General features: G+C 29.0%; 2 protein-coding genes across 6 annotated transcripts; one reads left to right on the top strand and one right to left on the bottom strand.

Moving 5' to 3' along the window:
* The first annotated feature begins 1,502 nt into the window (after positions 1–1,502).
* On the top strand, positions 1,503–13,832 carry tefu (Serine/threonine-protein kinase tefu). 4 transcript variants are annotated; one of them, XM_076525490.1, is made up of 18 exons: positions 1,509–2,727; positions 2,947–3,084; positions 3,177–3,597; positions 3,682–4,035; positions 4,116–4,512; positions 4,606–8,948; positions 9,106–9,432; positions 9,497–9,802; positions 9,927–10,141; positions 10,199–10,536; positions 10,772–11,238; positions 11,353–11,582; positions 11,688–11,804; positions 11,885–12,040; positions 12,322–12,467; positions 12,539–12,645; positions 12,764–12,990; positions 13,167–13,352. In XM_076525490.1, exons 1-18 carry the CDS (start codon positions 2,656–2,658, stop codon positions 13,206–13,208), a joined length of 8,403 nt encoding a protein of 2,800 aa, XP_076381605.1. In that variant the 5' UTR covers positions 1,509–2,655; the 3' UTR covers positions 13,209–13,352. The 4 variants fall into 4 exon arrangements, with proteins under 4 accessions (XP_076381607.1, XP_076381605.1, XP_076381604.1 ...); XM_076525489.1 differs by having other exon boundaries at positions 1,510–2,727; positions 12,764–13,042; positions 13,167–13,832; XM_076525491.1 differs by lacking the exons at positions 1,509–2,727; positions 2,947–3,084; positions 3,177–3,597; positions 3,682–4,035 and having other exon boundaries at positions 4,227–4,357; positions 4,434–4,512; positions 12,764–13,042; positions 13,167–13,832.
* On the bottom strand, positions 13,546–20,084 carry mtRNApol (mitochondrial RNA polymerase). 2 transcript variants are annotated; one of them, XM_076525493.1, is made up of 19 exons: positions 19,956–20,084; positions 19,399–19,556; positions 18,730–18,837; positions 18,534–18,640; positions 18,372–18,466; positions 17,824–18,167; positions 17,393–17,742; positions 17,018–17,287; positions 16,582–16,929; positions 16,331–16,501; positions 16,021–16,146; positions 15,742–15,942; positions 15,324–15,599; positions 14,962–15,207; positions 14,730–14,889; positions 14,384–14,630; positions 14,136–14,307; positions 13,952–14,043; positions 13,546–13,729 (listed from the first exon to the last, which is right to left on the bottom strand). In XM_076525493.1, the coding sequence occupies exons 2-19, from the start codon at positions 19,541–19,543 to the stop codon at positions 13,609–13,611; spliced, it is 3,579 nt and encodes a 1,192-aa protein (XP_076381608.1). In that variant the 5' UTR covers positions 19,544–19,556; positions 19,956–20,084; the 3' UTR covers positions 13,546–13,608. The 2 variants fall into 2 exon arrangements, with proteins under 2 accessions (XP_076381608.1, XP_076381609.1); XM_076525494.1 differs by lacking the exon at positions 19,399–19,556 and having other exon boundaries at positions 19,956–20,080.
* Between the last annotated feature and the right edge of the window lie 1,446 nt (positions 20,085–21,530).

The raw sequence follows: 21,530 nt of genomic DNA, 5'->3' as shown, positions 1-21,530 counted from the left end.
TTCTGTAATGAGTTAACAACACAAATATGTGAAATAATTGATGTACAATGTTAATTTTTTTAATTAATTACATAATAATTCTAAATTGATCATTTAGAATTCTGTAAATATTAAAAATTAATATATGATTGGACATCATGATATAAAATCAATAAATATGGATTTAGGTAATAAAGATTTCTTAATATATTTGTTTAATATCGTTTACAGAAAAAAATGATATCTGCTTTAATTTTTATTTTACATTATGTACCCTTAAAATTGTATTAATTATTATCTTTTATTATGTATGGAAATATTATTTTAAGCAGTACTGTTACATGAGATTTTTCGATTTTCATTTTTTGGATTTTCTACAAAATCCAAATTTTTAAGTTAATCAACTTGTGGAAACTTACATTATATTCTAAAATTGATATACATATATGTATGTAGTAAGTAATTCTTCAACATAATATTATTTGGAACATAATATTATTTTATTTAAAACGCAATAACTTTTTTAAAACTGGATTAAACGATTTGAATATTTTTTTAGATGATAGTATAACTAGGCAATGACTAAACTACTTTGTTACAATCTTGCTATTACTTGGTGTGACAAAACAAAAAGATGGTCTCGTTTTTTAACTTTTTTTATCTGAGCTTAGAACGAAAATTTAAAAAATGCGTTTTGTAGATCTCGATAAGTTATATGCATGTTGAAAATTGTATGGAAATCAAGTTACAGAAAAACTGCACATTTTTCATACTAAAAAGATCGGAATAAAACTACGATTTTTGCGACATTCAATTGTTCACAGCTCATACCAAGGTCAATCCAATATTAATGGGAATCATTATATATTCAGTTACAAAATTAAAATATGTTCCTTTCTAACATTATTTTCTTTTCAGTGATCACATATATATCTTAAATTTTTATTCGTTGCTATATTTATGAATAAAAAATGTTAATTTTATTTATACTTTCTAAAAACATATTCAAAATATTTTAATAATTTTATTATATATATATATTTTGTATCTTATTTTTTAAAATAATATAGAGGTTTTTGTATAGCTAATTATTATTGCTATTTTGTATAGTTCAATTAAAAAGCAAATTGTAGATATATTGGTTTGGAACTTATTCTTATCAAGCCTTATATACTTGTAATAAAATTATCTTAGATTATAAACTTTTCAATCATCATATAAAAATGTATATTATTATTTTTAAAAATGTATTTGTTAACTATTTTATGTTTTTCATATTCTTCTTATAACAATCATTATTTTGTTGTTGTAGTTATTATTATTGAAATGCAGTTGTACTTTTAAAATATCGTATAGAATTTTACCATACATTGTATAAAAAGAAAACATTTAAATACGTTTTGAAGTTTGAATTATGATCGCTAGCCTGTCGGTAAAATGTTCCATTACTACATCACGTGTAGTTGGAATGCATAGATTGTTTCAATCAATTGGCACTTGATGACTCTGGAACTTTCGTAATGGGAGAGTTATGTTGTCAGACCATCCGAAAGCCGACTCTGGCGAGTGATTAGATTATAATCTGTTTACAAAGGATGTTCTTATCTACCTAGTAGTTATAGACAAGCTACTTCCATCGTGAAATATAAGTATTATTATTAAAAGTTTTCTGTATTAAAAAACTTTTGTGTATTTAACTTGTTATGTATAGTTTCTTTTTATTCATTAATATGGTATGTCAGCAGACCACTCTGGATCGATATTTGAAACATAACACCGATAACAATATGTCAATACATACGCACATTAGCAACGTAAAATAAAATCTTTTAAACTTGGATGATAGAAATATCTTAGTTTCATATCCCGAACAGATATTTTCAAGCTAGAAACATTAAAATAAATTCTGTATTAATCCTTCAAACGCACAGGTCGATTAAATGAAAGAAAAAAGATACAAATATTGGTATATTTTAAATCATTTCATTATTAATTCATTTTGTTATTTGAACTAATTATAATTAAATGTGTTTATTGCATTTTGTTATTTTAATTGCTCATAATTAAATGTAATTATTGCATTTTGTTATTCCAATTGTTTATTATTAATGAAATTTCATGCAAAGTTAAATGGAATTCAGTTGACAATTTAGTCCATTATTCGTGAAGGGTGATAGTTGAACTCTGTCCAATACTTAAACTAAATTGGAGTAGAATTGGTTGTGGGAACGAATATCGTGCACGTACCAATATATATATAATAACAACCATCAACAAATTCTTTTCTGTTTCTTGACTTCTTAATTATGTACTCATGTTTAATGAATGTATTCATAACATATTATTGATAAAAAATAATGTACGAATATCTGAAATGGAGATTGAAATTTAATGAGGCAATCTTTCATTTCTATATACTGTACATTTACAACATATGTAATGGATGTAATTTCCATACATAAATGTTTGGATAATACTATTATAGAACAAATTTAGGATTTATAGATACAGACCGTAAGGATCATGGATCTAGGGTGACATCACAATGTGATGCTCAAATATTTGTCTAGTATTTTTATTTGTTAGAGTTTGTAGTATCGTAACTGATCGTAAACTCGTAACCTCCAATTCATAAAGGTCACTAGTTTGTTATGTTCATTCAAAGTTGTGTACAAAATGCCAAAATATTCAGAAAGAATACAGGAAATATTAAGAAATGCAAGTGGTAAGAAATTTGTGGACAAGAAAGTACGTATTCTAATCTTATTAATTGTTCAAAATCTATTTCATGCAATATATTTCATATTACTTCGATATCCCGGCATTTCAAAATAGTTTAAATTACCCTTAAGTAATAAATATTAATAATTCATTTTTGTTTAATGTTATTATGTAATAATTTGTTATTAAAATCATATAATTTACCGAATATTTGCTATTAATATATATTGTATTTTTTAATTTTAGAAGTCTGTGATTGAGTTATTAGAATTGTACGAAAATGAAGAAGCTGTAAACGAGATATGTATAAATTCAGAAAAAAATATACAAGGTGTCGTAAATTGGTCATACATAATCCACATAGTTCATAAAATTGTATTAAATGTAAGTAACAATATTTATTTTCAAATTCATTGAACTTAAAGGTATTTAATTTATTTCTATATCATCTAGTGGTAAAATTGTTTTTATTAAAGGAAACAGATAAACATGCTTCTAAGGATTCATATGGCAAAGCAATAATAGTTCTAAAGAAAAATATATCCACACTTGTGATAAAAACTGTTCAATGTGCAAGTTCTTATAAAATTCCACTTCTAAAATGCTCAGATATAATGCCATTAATTTTACAAATATTGGAGACAAGTGTGTATGAATATTATCATGAAACTTATATGCATATATTGGTATCTTATATTCTTCCACTCAGATCATATCAGGTGAAGATATTACTTGAACAATGGCAAGAATTATTAAAAATATGTATTCCATTATATAAGAATGCATCTTCAATTATAAATAAACGTACTACTTTAGAAGCATTACAAATGATTGCATATTATGGTTGTTTGTATTCGGATCTTCTATCGAATCTAAAAGGAATATTGCCATTTTTAGGTATTCCTAATATATTTTGTTATTCATTTTATTATTTTATGCTTTGTTCTAAATGGAAAAGCATTATATTTTGTTTGATTTTAGAAACTGTATTTCTTGATGTAAGAACAAACCAAGAAATTTTGGCAGAATCGGCTTATAAGCTTGCACATATAGCATGCCAACAAATTGCAATTGAATGTAGACATAATCTTTGCCAATTTAGTGAGAATGTCTTACCAAGCATAATTAGTTCAAAAAGTTCCATGGAGAAATATAAACTCTTATTGCTTTTTATTAAAATCCACCACCCTAAAGGAATATGTAATGCTGATGATGGTGCTTATGCTGTTAGTTGGGAGAAGTGGCATGCAATGCTTAAAAGTATGTATTTAATGATATTGAAAGATTTGAAGGCAGATATACTTCCAAAAAGCTTTATTTATCTTGCAAGTGAAGGTAATTTTTATATTTCTTTCCAAAATAACTTGTTACACTTCTTTGTCATTATTAAACATCAAAATTGAAAAATATTTTAGTTTTCACACAAATATTAAAAAATACAAACATTATTGTTGAAAGAATATCATCTGATGAATCTGACTGTATGCCAGTAGTAAAACGAAGAAAAATTGTCAATAAAATGGATGGATTAATTGATATGATTTCTGATAACAATATTCAAGAAGCTTGGCCAATAGTACAAATATTAACAGTGTTGCTTAAAAAATATCCTGAATGTTTAAAATCGGATGACCATGCAGATTTTTTAAAAATTTTAGTAAGTCTTCTTACACAATCTTCTAAAGAAGAAATTATCATGGATAATTTATATGAATTATGTGCCATTATATTAGCAAATGAAAAAATATTATCTACCACATGTATAGAGAACTCAAACATGTATTGGGATAAAATATGGGACATTTTATTAAGGTAAAATGCTTATAATCTGTTATTTGATAATGTTATATAAACGATATAAAAGTTTGATACATTAATTAAATAAATAATAATTTATTATTTTAGGTCCTTTAATGTAAATCAGAATGAGATATCAAGTCATAAACTTATACAGCTTTTTATCATAAATAATAAAATAACAAATCCAAACGTGCTGTTGAGACTTTACCTCACAAATGATATCAAATGGTCAGTTATGAGTCTTCGCACATTAATAGTACTATGTGAATATCTATCATTACCATCTGATATAACAATGTTTAATATAAATACATGCTCGCCAACGATGAATTCAAATTCTGTGAGATTAAGTCTTTTAAAATGGGCATTGAATATACCCTGGCACAAACTTGCCACTGAAATAGTAATTGATGAGCTGTGTCTCTTACTGATTAGTATTATATCAAAGTTAAAGTATGAAAAACAGATCAAATTTAAAAACTACGATATAAACAATTCATGTGATTGTTTAAATAATGGGAAATGGTTAAAACCGTCTTACGAGCAAATTGAAAATTCCTACTTACTGTTAGTATATAAAATGAATTTATTTATTGATAAGAAAGAAGATGATATTCAGTACAATCTAAAATTAAATGAAAGGATGTTATATATGCAAAATATTGTAACTTCTTTACAAGTTCAGTTGTGTGATATATTAGATGAAGGTAGTGATAGTGATGATATATACATACGAATAATAAAAATTGCTATAGTAGCAAAAATAATATCAATAATAAAACAGTTGAATATGATAAATACTGATGAAACATTTCTTCAATGCACAATGAAAATGCATCTTGATTCTGTTTATACTTCATTGGCAAACATAGACCCATCAAGATGTAAATACATCTATCTTTGTAATATCACAAAAGCTCTTAACATGTTATATGGTACATTATATGACACAGAAGTATCGAAGACAATCATTTTGTCTTCAACGCCAGAAATGTTAAAAAAAGTATTTAGTTTAATGAATATTGAAGATGATGAAATTGCTGATTATGAAGCAACTAAAGATTGTTATGAAAATTATAGCTCTTTCCAAAACAAACGTAAAAGTTTAAATAAAGATATAGCACAGAAAGAACAATGTAATATTTGCAACAAAAGCACAATTAGAATACAAACATCAAAAGCTTTAGCATTGTTTTGTTGCATGAATGTAGGAGAAGAAAAATGTGAAATTCAAAGAAAACTTATGGACAATTTACTTACAATAGATATGTATGATTTGTCTCGTACAATTAATTGCAAAATGGCTGTTATAATTTTGGAATCATTATCAAAATATGGCGAACAAAATTTGTCCAAAAATCATGGAGAAATACCACTAAAAGATATATTGGTGTTGTATCAAGAATGTCAAGAAGATGAAACTGCTGTTCGTTATATATTAAACATTTTACCATTCTTCTTCAAGTATGCTGTGGATTATAATTTTAATTTAGATGATTTAATGAAAATCATTTTACAACAGAATAGATATAAGAAGAAATATGGTTTTCGCGTTTACATAGAATTTACCAAATGTCTTTTAAAAATTATTCATATCAGTCCCACACTTCTTCACCATATAGTATCTAACGAATTCGAACAAATAATGCCAATAATGGACAGCATTTTATTATCGTTTACTGATTCTTTGTTCATTGTTCAATTAGAAGCAATCAAATGTATACAAAACATATACCTATCAAATCATATCGATTTTAAATGGAAAGAATCGTTGTTTATGAAAATAGGGGCATCAGTAAATAAGTTAACAATTTTCAGTCATGAAATGAATGTTGATGAAAAAGGAACGAAAATAGCGAGTGCTCTACTAGGACTAGTAGCCATATTTAGTAATGGAACATTTCAATGTCGTGCATTATTAACAATGTTAAATTTGATTACAGACCAAAAAATAGACATTCAGATAATACCCAAAGCATTACATATTATAACAGACCAAATAAGTTATTTAAATCTCATTGAAAATAATTTAAGTTATTTAGTAACGTATTGGTATAATTCAAAATATTCATCAGAGCCATTTCCATGGCAGTTAGTGCAATGTACATCAGAAGAACAATTTTATAAGACATATATTAATATGCTTGCATTTATTAAATTTCAAAGTTTTAAACTTTCTAATGTTACATCACTTTGTCATTATGTTACATTATCGTTTCAACAAATTATTGAAAATATTTTTCCCCAAATATTAACATGGCTTCTATACTGCATTAATGAGCACGATGGCAGTACTAAAAAGCAATTAGCGAGCAAAATATTTCATAAGTTAATTTCGAATGAAGAAGAATTTATCGAAGTTAAAAAGTTTTCGATTTTATTTAATGAGAAATTTGAAGAAACATTAATATGTATTATTGGAAGATTGCACGATGAGGATTATGTTCAAGAAACATTAGGTGTACAAGTTTCATTTGCAATGTCGAATCCTCCTCACTTTAAACATGGAGCAGTTAAGGTGTGCTTAAAATATATGGAAGAAAACTTTTTTGCAGAAGAAATGTCTGTACAAGATATTTTAGCACAAAATTGTCCAAATATATTGCAAAAAATATTGTTGCATTTAATTAGCAATATTTATAAACAAAAATTTGTAGAGCATAAAGTAAAAGCTTTCCATCAGTATATGTTTTTCTGTACACTAATTGTTCAAAAGTTACAACAAGATAATTTTGATACACTTTCTATGTACATAGTAAAGGATATTAGTTACAGCTTACTTCATATTATTAAGGGTCATGACGATATTCTTCTTGAGATAGCAAGTAAATATTTTTATGAATTTGTGAAACAGGTATTGCCTATACGACATGAAGAAATCAAAGAAATTTTAAGTTTTACTGTTACAACTCTAATTCCCATTGTGCAGGCAGAAAAGATGCCGGTAACTTTGGAAATACTCAACTTTTTACTAATTGAACAAAAAGACATGTTAAATGATGCAATAGAAAAATTAAATTCATTTCCGAATGTTCCTATTTTTCATGAAATTCGAAATGTGCATAATGCATTAAAGTATAAAACTGGAAAAATATATACTTTACAGGAAGAAGTGCAACATTTCTTAAACTCTTCAATCGATAAAAATATAAATTACAGTCTGGAAGATATTTTACATTTACGACAACAGTTACATACAAGGAAAGAGGAATTTCAAGTATTGTATCATAAACTTGAAACATTGCGTGGTTTTGCTGAAGACTATGCCTCAAGTATGTTGCATCAATTAATATATAAACTTATCAAATTAACAGCATCCTCTGATGCAAATGTTTCGATTGAAGCATCAAAATGTTTAGGAGAAATAGGTCCAAATGATTTAACATCAATGATATTATATTTAGAAAAAAGCCATGTTAATGAAAGTTCTGATTTAATTGAAATATTGACATATAAAATAATAATTAAAATGACTGAATTACTATTTCAAAGTGATGTGGAACTAAGAAAAGTTAGTACTGATGTACTTAATGCTTTATTGTCATCTTTTTGGGGACAAAAATTATTAAATATGAAATATATAGAACATTTAAAAACTGTTTTATGTGATTCACAGGTGACACTACCTCTAAGTCATATTAAACCATTTATAACACACAAAAATTCAAAAACAAAAAAAGGTCTTGTAAAAGTAAAAATGAGTAATATTTTAAATCCTCAGAATGGTATTTGGACTATTAAAATTAATGGATCGTATACTAGTTGGATTACAGAACTAACATGTAAAATTCTAAAATGTTTTACAGGATTCTATTCTGAAAATTTAGTGCCAGTTTGTACATTAAGTACTGATATTTGTGAAATAATTTTACCAAGAATTATTTTCCTGATAATTTCTGTAGATAAAAAGTTCACATCTGTTATATGTTCATGTATAAATCAATTTTTTGACCACAACTTTAATCCTACAACGCAAAATTTACTTCTTACTACAACGTGTAAAACAATAAATTGTGACCATCAAATTGTTAATTGCATGTTAAATATTGTAAATTATATAAGAGTGCAAGTTGCAGATAACATTTGTTTAGAATTAAATTACATGTATATCGCAAAAGCAGCACAATATTGTGCAGCTTTTTTTACTGCAATATTGTATGCAGAAATGTCCTGTGAAAATATCTTAAATGATTATAACAATTTTACTAATATTTCAAAAATTGATCATGTCTATGAATTGGCACCCGATCAAGGAAAAATGATACAAAGTATTCTCAGAGATACTTATGCAAAAATAGGTGATTCTGATGCCATTCGTGGCACTGGATCTTCACACTTACAAGATCATTCTACTCGTATACAACATTATGTTCATACTCACGAATGGAACAAAGTAATACTTGCCCAAGATGTTGAGCTTTCTTTTGGAAATATGTCAGTGATCAAAGGTAATGTTTGGCTTTATTTTCAACATCTTTAATGTATATACAAGTGGTAAAAAATGTGAAAAATGTTGTGATGTAGAATTAAATTGTTTTGAATACTATATCATGTCATACATGTTTTTGTTCCATTTTAAAATTATGGCCTGACTATAAATTACAGAAATGGCTAATGGATTGCATCAATCTGGTTTTCAATATTTGCTTGGCAATATGATACATACCATGTCTAAAAATAATGAAAAAATAGATGAAGATATTCAATATGAATGTTCTTGGCGACTCAGCAATTGGAATTTCTCTGAAATAAACCAGGCATTATATGCGAAAAATGATTGTAAATCAAAGTCACAAATAATTGAATCTGATTATCATTTCTATCATTATCAAGCATTAAAATATTTTCATGAAGGTAATGAAATAGGTATACAAAATGCAATTGAAAATGCTCGTATAAGTATCATCAAAGCCCTTAAAAATATTAGCTTAGGTAAGTGCACTGTTTAATATATAAATGGTAATATTTGATCTATCTAACGTTATATAATTTTTAGAAAGCAGTAAAACTATATATGAAAAATTGATGCAATTACAATTGATTCGTGAAATTGAAGAATTAAGTTCAGCGAAATCAGATGAATATGAAAAAGTATTACAAAAGTGGCAGCAACAAGACATATCAAATTTTAATGAATTTCAATACATTGAACCCATATTAACTCAAAGAACAATTATGTATAAAATAAATAGTGCTTTAGATGACAACATGTTGATAAAGGATGCACTTTTCAATACATACTTAGATTTATCAAAAATTGCAGCGGATAAAGATAATTTACATGTTGCTACACGTTCGCTAGGTAAAACATAAAGATATAATAACATTTAATAGATAATTATTGTAACATGTTTATTATATTTTATACATAACTATACATCTATTTATTACATAAATGTACTATCTTTAACTATTTTTATGTAAAGCTGTGCTAGCAAAACAAGTTGACTTGTCCCCAAAAGATCAAGATCAATTACTTTATCAAGAATCTCTACTAGCACGTCTTAGAAATGATTTGGAAATTGGACGATTCCTTTTACGTAATTTAATACACAAGAATTCCTTAGATACAAATTTACGAGCTCAAGTATTGAGAGTTTACGGAGACTGGATGGCTGAAACAAAATCTGAGAATCCCCAGGTACATAAAATGTATGTATGAATTCTAGTAGTAAAACTAATTGTTTGCATTTTTCAGGCCGTAATAAGAAAGTATTATATAAAATCTATAGATACAAGCTCCTCTATCAATGAACACACTATTGATAGCATTAAGAATTTACATGGTACACATGTAGCGTTAGCTCGATTTGCTGACATACAGTATGAACAGATATGCATGTACATGAAATCTTCCCAATTTGAAAGTCTTAAAGAGTGCATTACTCCTATTGAAGGAGTTAGTATGCAATCAATTACTAAAGACAAAGATGTTAGGAGAGCCTTTATTTTGAATCAAAGACAAAATATAAATGATGCTGCAGAACTAGAACACATAGAAAAGGAAAAAGATAATTATTTAACTCTGGCATTACAGTAAGTTTCCAAATAATAGTAGAATTTCTGTGACGATAATATTCTGTGAGCCAATAAAAATTATCATTTTGGATAATTCCTGTGACAACTATTATATGACACAATACCAATTCTTTTTTACTTAATTAAGAGTAATTTTTATTGGATTATGTAGTATAACGCTATAAATCAATTAGTATACATAAAAATTAAGTTTTTCATATATTAATCTATAATATAAATTATCCTCTTGCAGATACTATCTACTAGTGTTGCAAGAAAGTGAAGATTATAATTTATTAATATTTAGAGTAGTAGCTCTCTGGTTAGACAATATAAAACAAAAAGACGTTAATAGTCTCTTAAATGAGAATCTTAACAAAATACCGTCTTTTAAATTTATTCCACTGATTCCACAATTGGCAGCACATATAAATAATGTTTCCAATGCATTTTCTGAAAAGATATACTCAATCATGGAACGTTGTGCCATAGAACATCCTCATCATACATTGCCTGTATTATTAGCATTAAAAAATTTATATGGTGATTACGAATATAATACGACTCGAACGAGTAAAACTGTAGAACCAAGAGTACTTGGTGCTCAAAAATTGTTGCAGGAATTAACTAAAACAAATATAAGCTCAATTGTGGATGAAATGGACAAGTTATCACATTCCCTAGTTATGCTAGCTAATCTTGCAACTTCTTCAAATAAACGTGAGATGTTTTTTCATATAGTATAAATCTAATGATATAATAATATATGTATAAGTGTAATAGAAAACCCAATAGACATTATAGATTAATTATTAAATCAATTTCTACTCACAGCTGGTTCAATTATTAATATACCTAAAAATCAAGAGATCTTGAAAGTTAAAAATTTTAATAATGTACTTGTGCCAACGTTGACAATAAATGTACAACCGTGCCAAAATTATAATAATATAATTGGAATATCTACATATGTAGAAACATATGAAACGGTTGGGGGTTTAAATACACCAAAAAAGATAATCTGTATTGGTACAGATGGAATATCAAGATATCAATTAGTAAAGGTATCAAGTAATAATAAATTCCGATATTTATTAATATTACTCATTAAATATTTACTACTCCAATTAAGTTGAATCTTAATTTTTAAATATTTATACTTTTTACAGGGCAAAGATGACTTGCGACAAGATGCTGTAATGCAACAGGTTTTTAGTGTAATGAATATACTGTTAAAAGCTTACAAAGAAACTAAACGGAGAAAGTTAATGATTAGAACATATAAGGTACTTTCAATGAAAAACGTTTTACTCTTTGAATTATAAGAGAGAGAATACTTATTTATTTCTTTTCTGCTAATTTTTAGGTTGTCCCATTAACTCAAAGATCAGGAATATTAGAATGGTGTGATAACACAGTTCCCATTATGTTCATACTGACAGGCACCAATTTTGATTCTGGACTTCATAAAAAATATTATCCAAAAGATTATACTGCAAGATTGTGCAGAGAAAAACTATCAGTAAGAGTACATTTCAATAAAATTGTGCATGCAATGAGCCAAACAAATTATTATGATTAATGTTTATAAGAAAATTTAATTAGTTGCTTTTAGACTAAATTATTAAAAGATTGTATTCAAAATATTAAAATTGTTTTAAGTCACACAAAAATTATCATTTTGAAACTTATTGAGTATTATTATAAATTATGAACATTCAACAAAATTTAAGTTAAATTGAATTTCTAGAATTAGGGCATCTTTAAAATTTTCTTATTATTTTGATTTACTTTTATCTTTAGCAAGTGGAAAAAGCATCAACTGATATAAAAGTGAAAGTATTCATGGACTGTTGTGCACATATGCATCCAGTACTGCATCATTTTTTTATGGAAAAATATCCATCTCCTGAAACGTGGTTTGAAAGAAGATTAGCATATACTCGCAGGTATGTACAGTATAATGTAAAAATTCATTCAACATACAATTTTGATCGCTGTATATATTATTTGTTTATAGCATAGCAACAACGTCTATGGCAGGATATATTTTAGGCTTAGGGGATAGACACTTAAACAATATCTTACTTGACCAAACAACTGCTGAAGTAATTCATATTGATTTTGGTAAATATATAGATCTTCGTAAATTTAATAATATAAGAATACTTGATTATAATATTTGTAATATAACTATTAATATAATTTGTAATATAACTGTAATATAACTATCAAATGTAATTAGGTATAGCATTTGAACAAGGTAAGGTACTACCAGTTCCCGAAACTATTCCATTTCGGCTTACACAAAACATTGAGGTCGCAATGGGTATATCTGGAATAGAAGGGGCAATGAGACAATGCTGTGAAAAGACTTTAACTGTTTTGCGTGACCAAAGACAAATAATCATAACTCTACTACAAGTCTTATTGTACGACCCACTGTTTACATGGACTATAACACCAGCTAAAGCACGTAACATTCAAAGTGACAGTTCCTCGAAACAAGTTGAAATTAATCAAAGTAAATTTTACAATTTTATTCAGTTGACTAATATTATTTATTTTTCAAGTAACAAAAAAGCTTACTTTCTTACAAATGAGTAAATATAATTAATATTTTACACAAAACAAAATATTATCAATAGGTTCTACTGGAACAAACAAAACAGCAGAAAGGGCTTTGTTAAGAATAGAACAAAAACTTCAAGGTACTGAGGAAGGTTTACCATCAAGCGTCTCAGGCCAAGTTGAAAGGCTCATACAGCAAGCACGTGATCCTATTAATCTTTCACGTATTTACTGCGGATGGCAACCATATTTATAATACTTAAACATTCACATACAACATTTTTATACATTTATTAAAAAAAGTTATATTTTTTTATACAAAGACTGGAGACATTATAAGAGTGTAAACTAATAAGGGCACTACAGGAACGTCCGTATTTAATTAAATTATAAGGTATTTTACTTTTTTACTCAGCATTATATAGTAGTAGTTAAACGCAATAAATGTAACATACGTTTTCAGGATATGATTTTTTATTTTTTCAAAATATATACATAGTACTTTATATGTATAAAATTTTAACTAAAAAAGTATGTAGAAGATAACACGTTATTTATATCAAACGTGCCCTGTGGTGGCACATCTGTTAAGATACGATGTACTTGTTCAACGCTTATTTTATCATTAGTCTGTATAGTTCTAAAAGCAAAATATATTTAATTTAGCATGTAAGTTTTATTTACGATGACCGTATTAAATATTTTATAACATTCTTAATTAATAAAAATTGTATTTTAAGCTATTATTATTCTCAATCTAGAAATTGTTTAGTTCCCAAATATCTCGCAATTTCTTGTATCATTAATTATTATTAATCTTATTCTGCTGGAAGAAAATGATGTACTTATAAATGTTACTTACCTAAATATTGGGCTATATCGATCTATAAAAAATTTCGCTAAATCCTCAAGAATAGGTTCAGTGTGAAGCGCAACAAATTGTTCCCTACATATCTACAAAAAGAATTGATTATACATTATTAAAAATCACAGAATGTATACACGATATTTCAACGACTTCGTTATACTTATTTTCTATTACTCACTTTATTCATAATATCAACAGTAGATGCGTGAGTCCAGAAACAATCATGCACAGAGACAAATGTAATACCCGCTTCTTTACAATGTATGCTAGTAAGCATCATGTGAGTAGAATCTAAAGAATGTATAAAATTTGGTGCAAACGCATTTTTTTGTTTTATAGCGTTAGGTTTTCTGGAAATAATAAAGTTTATAGTCATTTTAAAAGTGATTATTTTGATTAATATAACACGTACGTATTTATACTAACTGAATTGTTTGTTTATTATTTTCTGATTTTTGTACGGATTTAATATACGGTTGTATAATGGGCAAACCCAAAGGAGTAACCCATTCTATATTTTCACAGCAAACAGAAGAAATGATTCGAGCACACGATGTTAACCAATCCTGAATTTCTCTTGCGCTTTTAAACATTGTTCTTAACGTTGAAAATGTTTGTTCAGTTAAATATATACCAGCAGGCCAAATAAATTCTTCAGGAAACTTTTCTATATCTGTTTATAGTAAGAATAGTGAGGATTAAAATTAATCCTCATTTATTATATATTAAATTAAAAAATGACTTGATTATATAAGTCAAATTAAATATCCACCTTTTAACTGCTTCACTATTTGTAATTTTGCACCATATTTTGTTACACCATATACTGTCGTCATCACAGTTTGTTTTATAACTTTTCTTTTCACAAACCCATTTAATAATTTCGCAATATTAACGTTGTTTAATGTATCAGTTATTCGATTTTTCTCGATCTAAGCGAACACAACTGAAGATATATTATCCATAAAAGATGTGTAGAGATATTTATAGTGAATAAAACCTACCATATCAGCAACGGTAGCATATACATCTCTCGGAACATCGCATGGATACAAATTGACACTCTCTGCACCAATTTGATCTCTACCAAGAGCTGCATAATGTTGAAGTCCATTGCAACTTCCATCTTGGTGTATTGGAAACCCACTTTCATATTCTTCTATATTTGGTGATTTTAATGCATTTGCTATTTCCATACATCCTGCTAGCGTTTGCCATGGATCCTCTGATTGTTTCCACCACATTCTACCCTGTAAAATTCAAATATCACTTTAATTTTAGTATTTTTATATATCATCTTTATTATGTAAGAAAACTGACGAAACTTATAAACGTGTATGTATTTTATAATGTAAATGGAACTTACTGTTAAAGGTTTAACAGCACTATCCAATATATTATCTAAATTTTCATTTGCATATTCAAGACGTTCCTTAAGAGAAGCTCCTTTCTTTTGACTTGTTAAATTAATAACGTGCAATTTTAGCCAGTCTAGTCCTTTTGGACCCAATGGTTTGGTTTTTGCAAATAGCAGTAAGGAACGACTTAAGTCATTTGTCAAATGATTCAAGTGAGGAGGAATTGGATAAACGCGTCCTCTAAAATCCAAATTATGTGGTAGCCAAAATATTTTGTTTCTAAACTTTAAAATAACAAAACAAAAAACCTTTTAATTTATATCTACATCGTGATAAGTACAGTAAATTCAAGTCCACTCATTTTTATTTGTAAACTTAATATGATATTAAATTCAAAATTTATTTTAAATTTCAATGAAAACATACGTGATTAGCAAGAGACAACCTATAAAGTGTATCGCACCACAAAGAATGAGCATCAAACTTCTCTTGCTTAAACTTTGTCATTTCTATAAAAAATTTTCTCTTTTCTGGAATAGTAGCATCCTGTCGTAACAGAGTTGGAGCTATTAACATTGAAGTTGATTGAGGAACATTTAATTCCACAGAACCACCCTCCTGAAATATCTATGAAGATCATACATATTTAATAAATATAGCATTCTGTGTTTTTTAATAATAAAAACATGTTGAAAACGCGGGTACCTTTATTATGATGTCAAGTATGGGGGAATTAATCTTCCATGGTATAGAACCTAGTTGATTCAAAGAATCAAATATTGGATATAGTTGTTGTGTTCGTGTACTTTGTAACTCTCGCCAATGATTGTCCTAGAAAGTACAACATTACTATTGGAAATATTTTTTAAGATTATATTCAGGAGAATTTTGAGATGTAAACACATCTTATAAACGTGTTAATTATATTATACGTATTATAAAAATTGCATTATACCTATAATTATACGAAATTTTTTCAATATAAATAAATTTTAAATTGGAGATAATATCTTACGGAGCCGTTTGTAAATCTTATAAAATCTGCTGATGTTAAAAGATACCCTCCTGTATGTACTGATGTCCATGGTCTTGGTGGAATATTAGAAGGTATAAAAGTTGAATTAAATGTTAAGGTATTTGGCTGTGCTCCTTTGTATATTTTAGACACAACAGGGTGAGGTTTAATCTACAACCAATAAATTAAATTGTAATACAAAAGATATATTTCATAAAATATTTATGTATTGACATTAAAAGTATACATACCTGTTCGGCTAAATAATTTTCTTTGTTTCTGAACAGTGTATAAAATGCAGGAATAGAATGTTTAAATTCTTGTCCTTTCAAGAGATCAGGTTTAAGTATCAAATCATTTAAAATAATCTTATATAAAAACTTGCCCACATTAGTTATTACATCTATAGGCCAATTGAAACATATAATATTCAAAGATGTACCAACATTTTTCTCTTGTCTTTCATAATATTGCCATACTGTGCGATTGTTCATATTATTGAACTGTTCTATACATTCAGGATGTAAGTACCATTCTAGATACTTTTGATAAATTTCAACTGTCTTGTCCAATATACCAATTCTCATTTTACTTTGAATCTGCAAATAATTAGCAGAAGTTATACATATCCACAATATTTAAATTTAACATATTGCACTAATAAATTGTATAAGTAGATCTACTTACCTGGTACTTGTTATAAATAAGTTTTCCTAACCCAATATATAACCAGTTAAGAGTCATACTAAATGTTTCTGAACCTCTGGCTACTTTTTTAACTTCTTGTATTATAGCATTTATATAATGTTCCTTGCTTAATACTTCTAAAAATGGATGTAATACCATCAAACTATTATGAGAATGATACTCTTTTAGTTTCAAACATTTTAAATTTCTTTCAAATGCTACTAATGCTATCTCTTTCCAATAATTTTCTAATTCAATAACTTGTTCCTCCTAATTGAAGAAAACAAAATAAGATGTAAGATATTCAAAATATAAATATAAAATGAATTTTAATTAATGTTCAATTAAACATAGTAATAACAATAATCATCTTACATATCGAGTAATAATCGTCCTGTTTTTCTGAGATTTGTTTATACTTTCTATCTCCACTGCAATGTTTTTCTCATATTCATGTTGCACTTTTACATAGCTTTTCAATTTATCTATTGTTAACAGGCCTTCTACAGGGCTACAATAATTATTCCTCATGGGAACTTTGTTCACAAGATTAGATGTGTATTGTAAATTCATTGCAGAATATAATGGCTTAAAGTTTGGATCATATAACCTAATTACTTTTAATACATTATCATACTGATTATATTTAAAATGTGTTTCATTAAAAATATCATTCAATGAAATCCCGCCACTTTCCATTTCTGATATCAGTTTTTGTAATAAATCTACATGTAAAAATCAATTACATTAAGTATCCTGTTTTATATCCTTTACAGATAAGACAACTTTGAATAGTCTGGAATTACCTAATTGTTTAATTTTGTCGTTGCTTCGTCCCATAGCATCAAACAAATACACATACGTCTGTGCCGTTGGTACGACGCGATCATTTTTTATCATTGTATATAAATCTAATACTTTTGTAAGATCTTTTCTAAAAGCATATGCTTCTAGAATAATATTATAAAGTTCAATACATTTAGTACTATATTTTAAATTATTCTGCGTAATTTTTCTATACTTCATTAGCGTTTTGTTTGCTCTATTCATCATTTTACAACTTAAATACACTTGCATATATGCTAACAAACTTTCGATGTATTTTTCTGTACTATAAAATTGTTTCTTGTTCTTTTCCTTGCCTTGATGTCTATAATAACAAAAATTGTATAATTTAAGAATATCATAAGTAAAAAGCATTTATTACTTGTCAGTGTACGCAAAATTGAAAGAATAAAGAGAATATTTGATCATTGGGGCTCATATTTTTAAATTATTATGAAGTAACAATCTACTTGTGTGTATAATATAGTAAATACACTCACTATATTACTAAAATTGAAAGCATACTTACATATTTGATGAAGATGGTATTTTTTGTTGTTTATTCTCAGATTGTATATTATTAGAAGTTTCAGAAGATACATTTTTGTTACTCATATTCCTTTTCTGTTGGAATTATATTTACACATTTTTATTTGTATAATAGGACACATAGAAATCAATGAGCACTTACCAATGAGCACTTTTCCAAGCCATTACAATGATCAACTAACATTGTTATATTTGAAGCCTTTATTTTTTGTATTGCTGCTTTTTTATTACTTGTTTTTCCATTCATTACTGCAATAAACATACTTTATATTAAAATGATTGTTGAAGATTAAGATTATTTTCTTCTCCCATGAAAAATTATTTACATAAAATCATACCTTCGAGTAGCTCTGCATATATTTTCTTTTCCCTAACTTTTTTCTTCATTATAGAAAGGTCTATTGAATTTGCTGTTGTGGTACCAGTTCGAATTGGTTGATGCATTACTGCAAATTAAATTTCATTATGCGTCACGATAATAATACATTTGTATTTTTTTGCAAATAAAACTATTTGATCAAATAATTCTTCATTGTTTATTACAATTCATTTAGAATTGAACTAACAATTCTATAAAGAAATATATCAATTAATATTATTAAACGTTATTGAACACAACAAATATGAAATTAAATAATGATGTTAACAAGAACCATACTATACATAAATAATGGCGTTGTAATATTAAATATTGTAAATATTTGATAGTATTTAAATATTATTATCGTTATTATATATACCTTTATCAAGGTAAATCACTTTATTTCTAATGTGCTTTTTTACTACAAGTATTATATGAAAGTTATAATTTCCATTATTATAAATTCCATAAATTAAAAGACGTTAAAAAGTTCTTATAATAAATAATGTATTACATTTTTAATGTTGAAAAATGCATTGAATTTAAATAGTAGTGCAAGCAGATAAACATGGTAATATATAATTATTGCAAACTAAATGAATGACAGTTATTTAATATTTAGTAGATATTAGTAAATATAACATACATTTTGATACTTTCCCATGATAAAAATTACAGAAAGAGCACAATCGTATTGAATGTTGCATTACTGTTTTTGAAGGAATAAAAAGAACACCATTTGAAGAGATTCGATTTGTAGCTTGCCGTAGAAGAAGATCGTACATCTTCATACGATAAACAAAACTAAGGACAAAGTATTAACAAATTCATCATCTGATAAATGTTTAAACACACGAAATGAATAACCTAAAATAGGAGTGGAAAAACCGCATTTTGCCTCATGAACAACACAAATCATAAATTGCTAAATATAGTAGATATGTATGTACAATACAATTCCTTTAATCCATAGACTTCTAATTATTACCAGAGGCGAAACTTCTATTGAAACTTTTGATATTCAAGATTTCGAAATACAGTGACTTTGTCTACCGAAGTATGATGTTGCCACTTGTTTTCAGAACGCATAGATCATATAAATATGTAGGTATTTTTCTACGCGCGACGATCTGGAGGAAATAATTAGGCACTTGTAGAGTTACGGAGTCAAGCTAGTATCCTACTGAGGTCGAGCTTTGGCACCTCGTGGGGACGCCGACAGCCCTAGAGACACTTTCCCAGCGACTTCAACGTCTATACTCCATGGCTAACGATGGTTGTAGGGTGGATGGCGAGAGATTGAATACTCGAGTTCCCTACTATACGGTTCAGAGACGAAGAGCCACGAGGAGGAAATGTGCTCTCGTGATGGCGGCAGAGAGCCGCCGCGCCTGCGCCATGCGCAGGCGGTCGGAGTGGGGGAACCACGTCCCCACAGACTCTCCCCCGAGTGTGAACGTACACATTTTATTAATAAAAATTTTACATTTTACAGCGCACTAATTCTAACGGGATAATGTCCCGAACGCTTATAATTGACTTATGGGCTACTATGTACATCGAATTTTACATTTATGGTGGTCGGCGCAAATCTCGCCGGACCAGGATCTCCCACACATCCGATTAGCGACAGCAGGGCTGAGAACTGTCGGGACTCGAACTGGGCTCCTTGGTCCGTAGTAATGACCTTGGGAGCCCCGTAGCGCGACACTCATGTTATGAAGAACGCTTTTGCCACTGACTGCGCCGAAGTGTTCCGCAAAGGAGCAGTCTCAACCCAACGGGAGACTCGGTCAATGACCGTTAAACACTAACTGTACCCGTCCGACACGGGCAGCGGGCCAACAATGTCCAAATGGACGTGGTCGAATCGACCATCCGGGGCAACACAGTGCTCGGGCAAGTGGCTAGTATGCCGTGGGAATGTATGGGCGGATCATTTCATCAGATATTTCATAAAATATCGGTATCTATATTAGGTGGGCGCGGCACCTTCATAATTAAGTCTCTCACAATGGCCGGGTCCTCACGATAAAACGTGGGCATTTTAGGAGAGCGGTGTACACACGTTATAACAAAATGGCCGCTGCACCGCGCAAAGGTGCTGAGTCACGGCAAGATGGCCGCCGCACAACGCAAAAGTGCTGACTCACGTCAAAATGGCCGCCATACCGCGCAAAAGTGCTGAATCACAGCATTACATTCGACACGCGCGTTTCCGGGATCTCGGTGAGTTCCGAGTGCTTCGGACGGTGAAATTACCGGCGATACCTCGCCGAATATGCACCGGTGGCGTAGATTCCGTCCGCAACTGCGTATCACCCGATCTTCCGGGCCCCAGGGAATCCTGCGGTCTCCGGACGGTATGGTTACGGGCGGACAGGTGTCGAGAAGGCGCCGGTGGCGGTGGCTTCGCGCTTTACCTCAGCAGGCAGCAGGCCGTCCAGGAATTGTGCTGGGAATCTTCGGAGCCAGCGTCGTCTTCCACGTGGACGAAGCCATAGGTGGTTTTCCGGCTGGAAATCGCTGAAAAGGCGCCGGTGACGATGGCTTCACGCAGTCCCTTCCAGTTGATGATTGGCCGGCGGCAGTAGGCTTCTACCTCGTTCACGTTGATGCACACGGAATATCGCGTTCTAAATCGAACGTCGGGGTCACCAATGTAGGGTGACCGTAATCTTATGTTCTTATATTGTCGCGACCTGAGTAAGGTGTTACAAATTCGGCCAGGTTAAGCCGATCACCATGCCCATAAGTGAAGACTGTGTTGCGGGATGC

The sequence above is a fragment of the Megalopta genalis genome, chromosome 12, assembly GCF_051020955.1.
Source record: "Megalopta genalis isolate 19385.01 chromosome 12, iyMegGena1_principal, whole genome shotgun sequence".
NCBI lineage: Eukaryota > Metazoa > Arthropoda > Insecta > Hymenoptera > Halictidae > Megalopta > Megalopta genalis.
This window is presented reverse-complemented; position numbering and strand designations above follow the sequence as displayed.

Coding starts and splice junctions, on each gene's coding strand:
- tefu (XM_076525489.1), top strand. CDS start 2,656: ATGCCAAAATATTCAGAAAGAATACAGGAAATATTAAGAAATGCAAGT. Junction 2,728..2,946: donor AGAAATTTGTGGACAAGAAA/GTACGTATTCTA, acceptor TTTTAATTTTAG/AAGTCTGTGATTGAGTTATT. Junction 8,949..9,105: donor AAATATGTCAGTGATCAAAG/GTAATGTTTGGC, acceptor TATAAATTACAG/AAATGGCTAATGGATTGCAT.
- mtRNApol (XM_076525493.1), bottom strand. CDS start 19,543: ATGAAGATGTACGATCTTCTTCTACGGCAAGCTACAAATCGAATCTCT. Junction 15,943..16,020: donor TACTTGACATCATAATAAAG/GTACCCGCGTTT, acceptor TGATCTTCATAG/ATATTTCAGGAGGGTGGTTC. Junction 14,308..14,383: donor AATAATAAACAAACAATTCA/GTTAGTATAAAT, acceptor TATTATTTCCAG/AAAACCTAACGCTATAAAAC.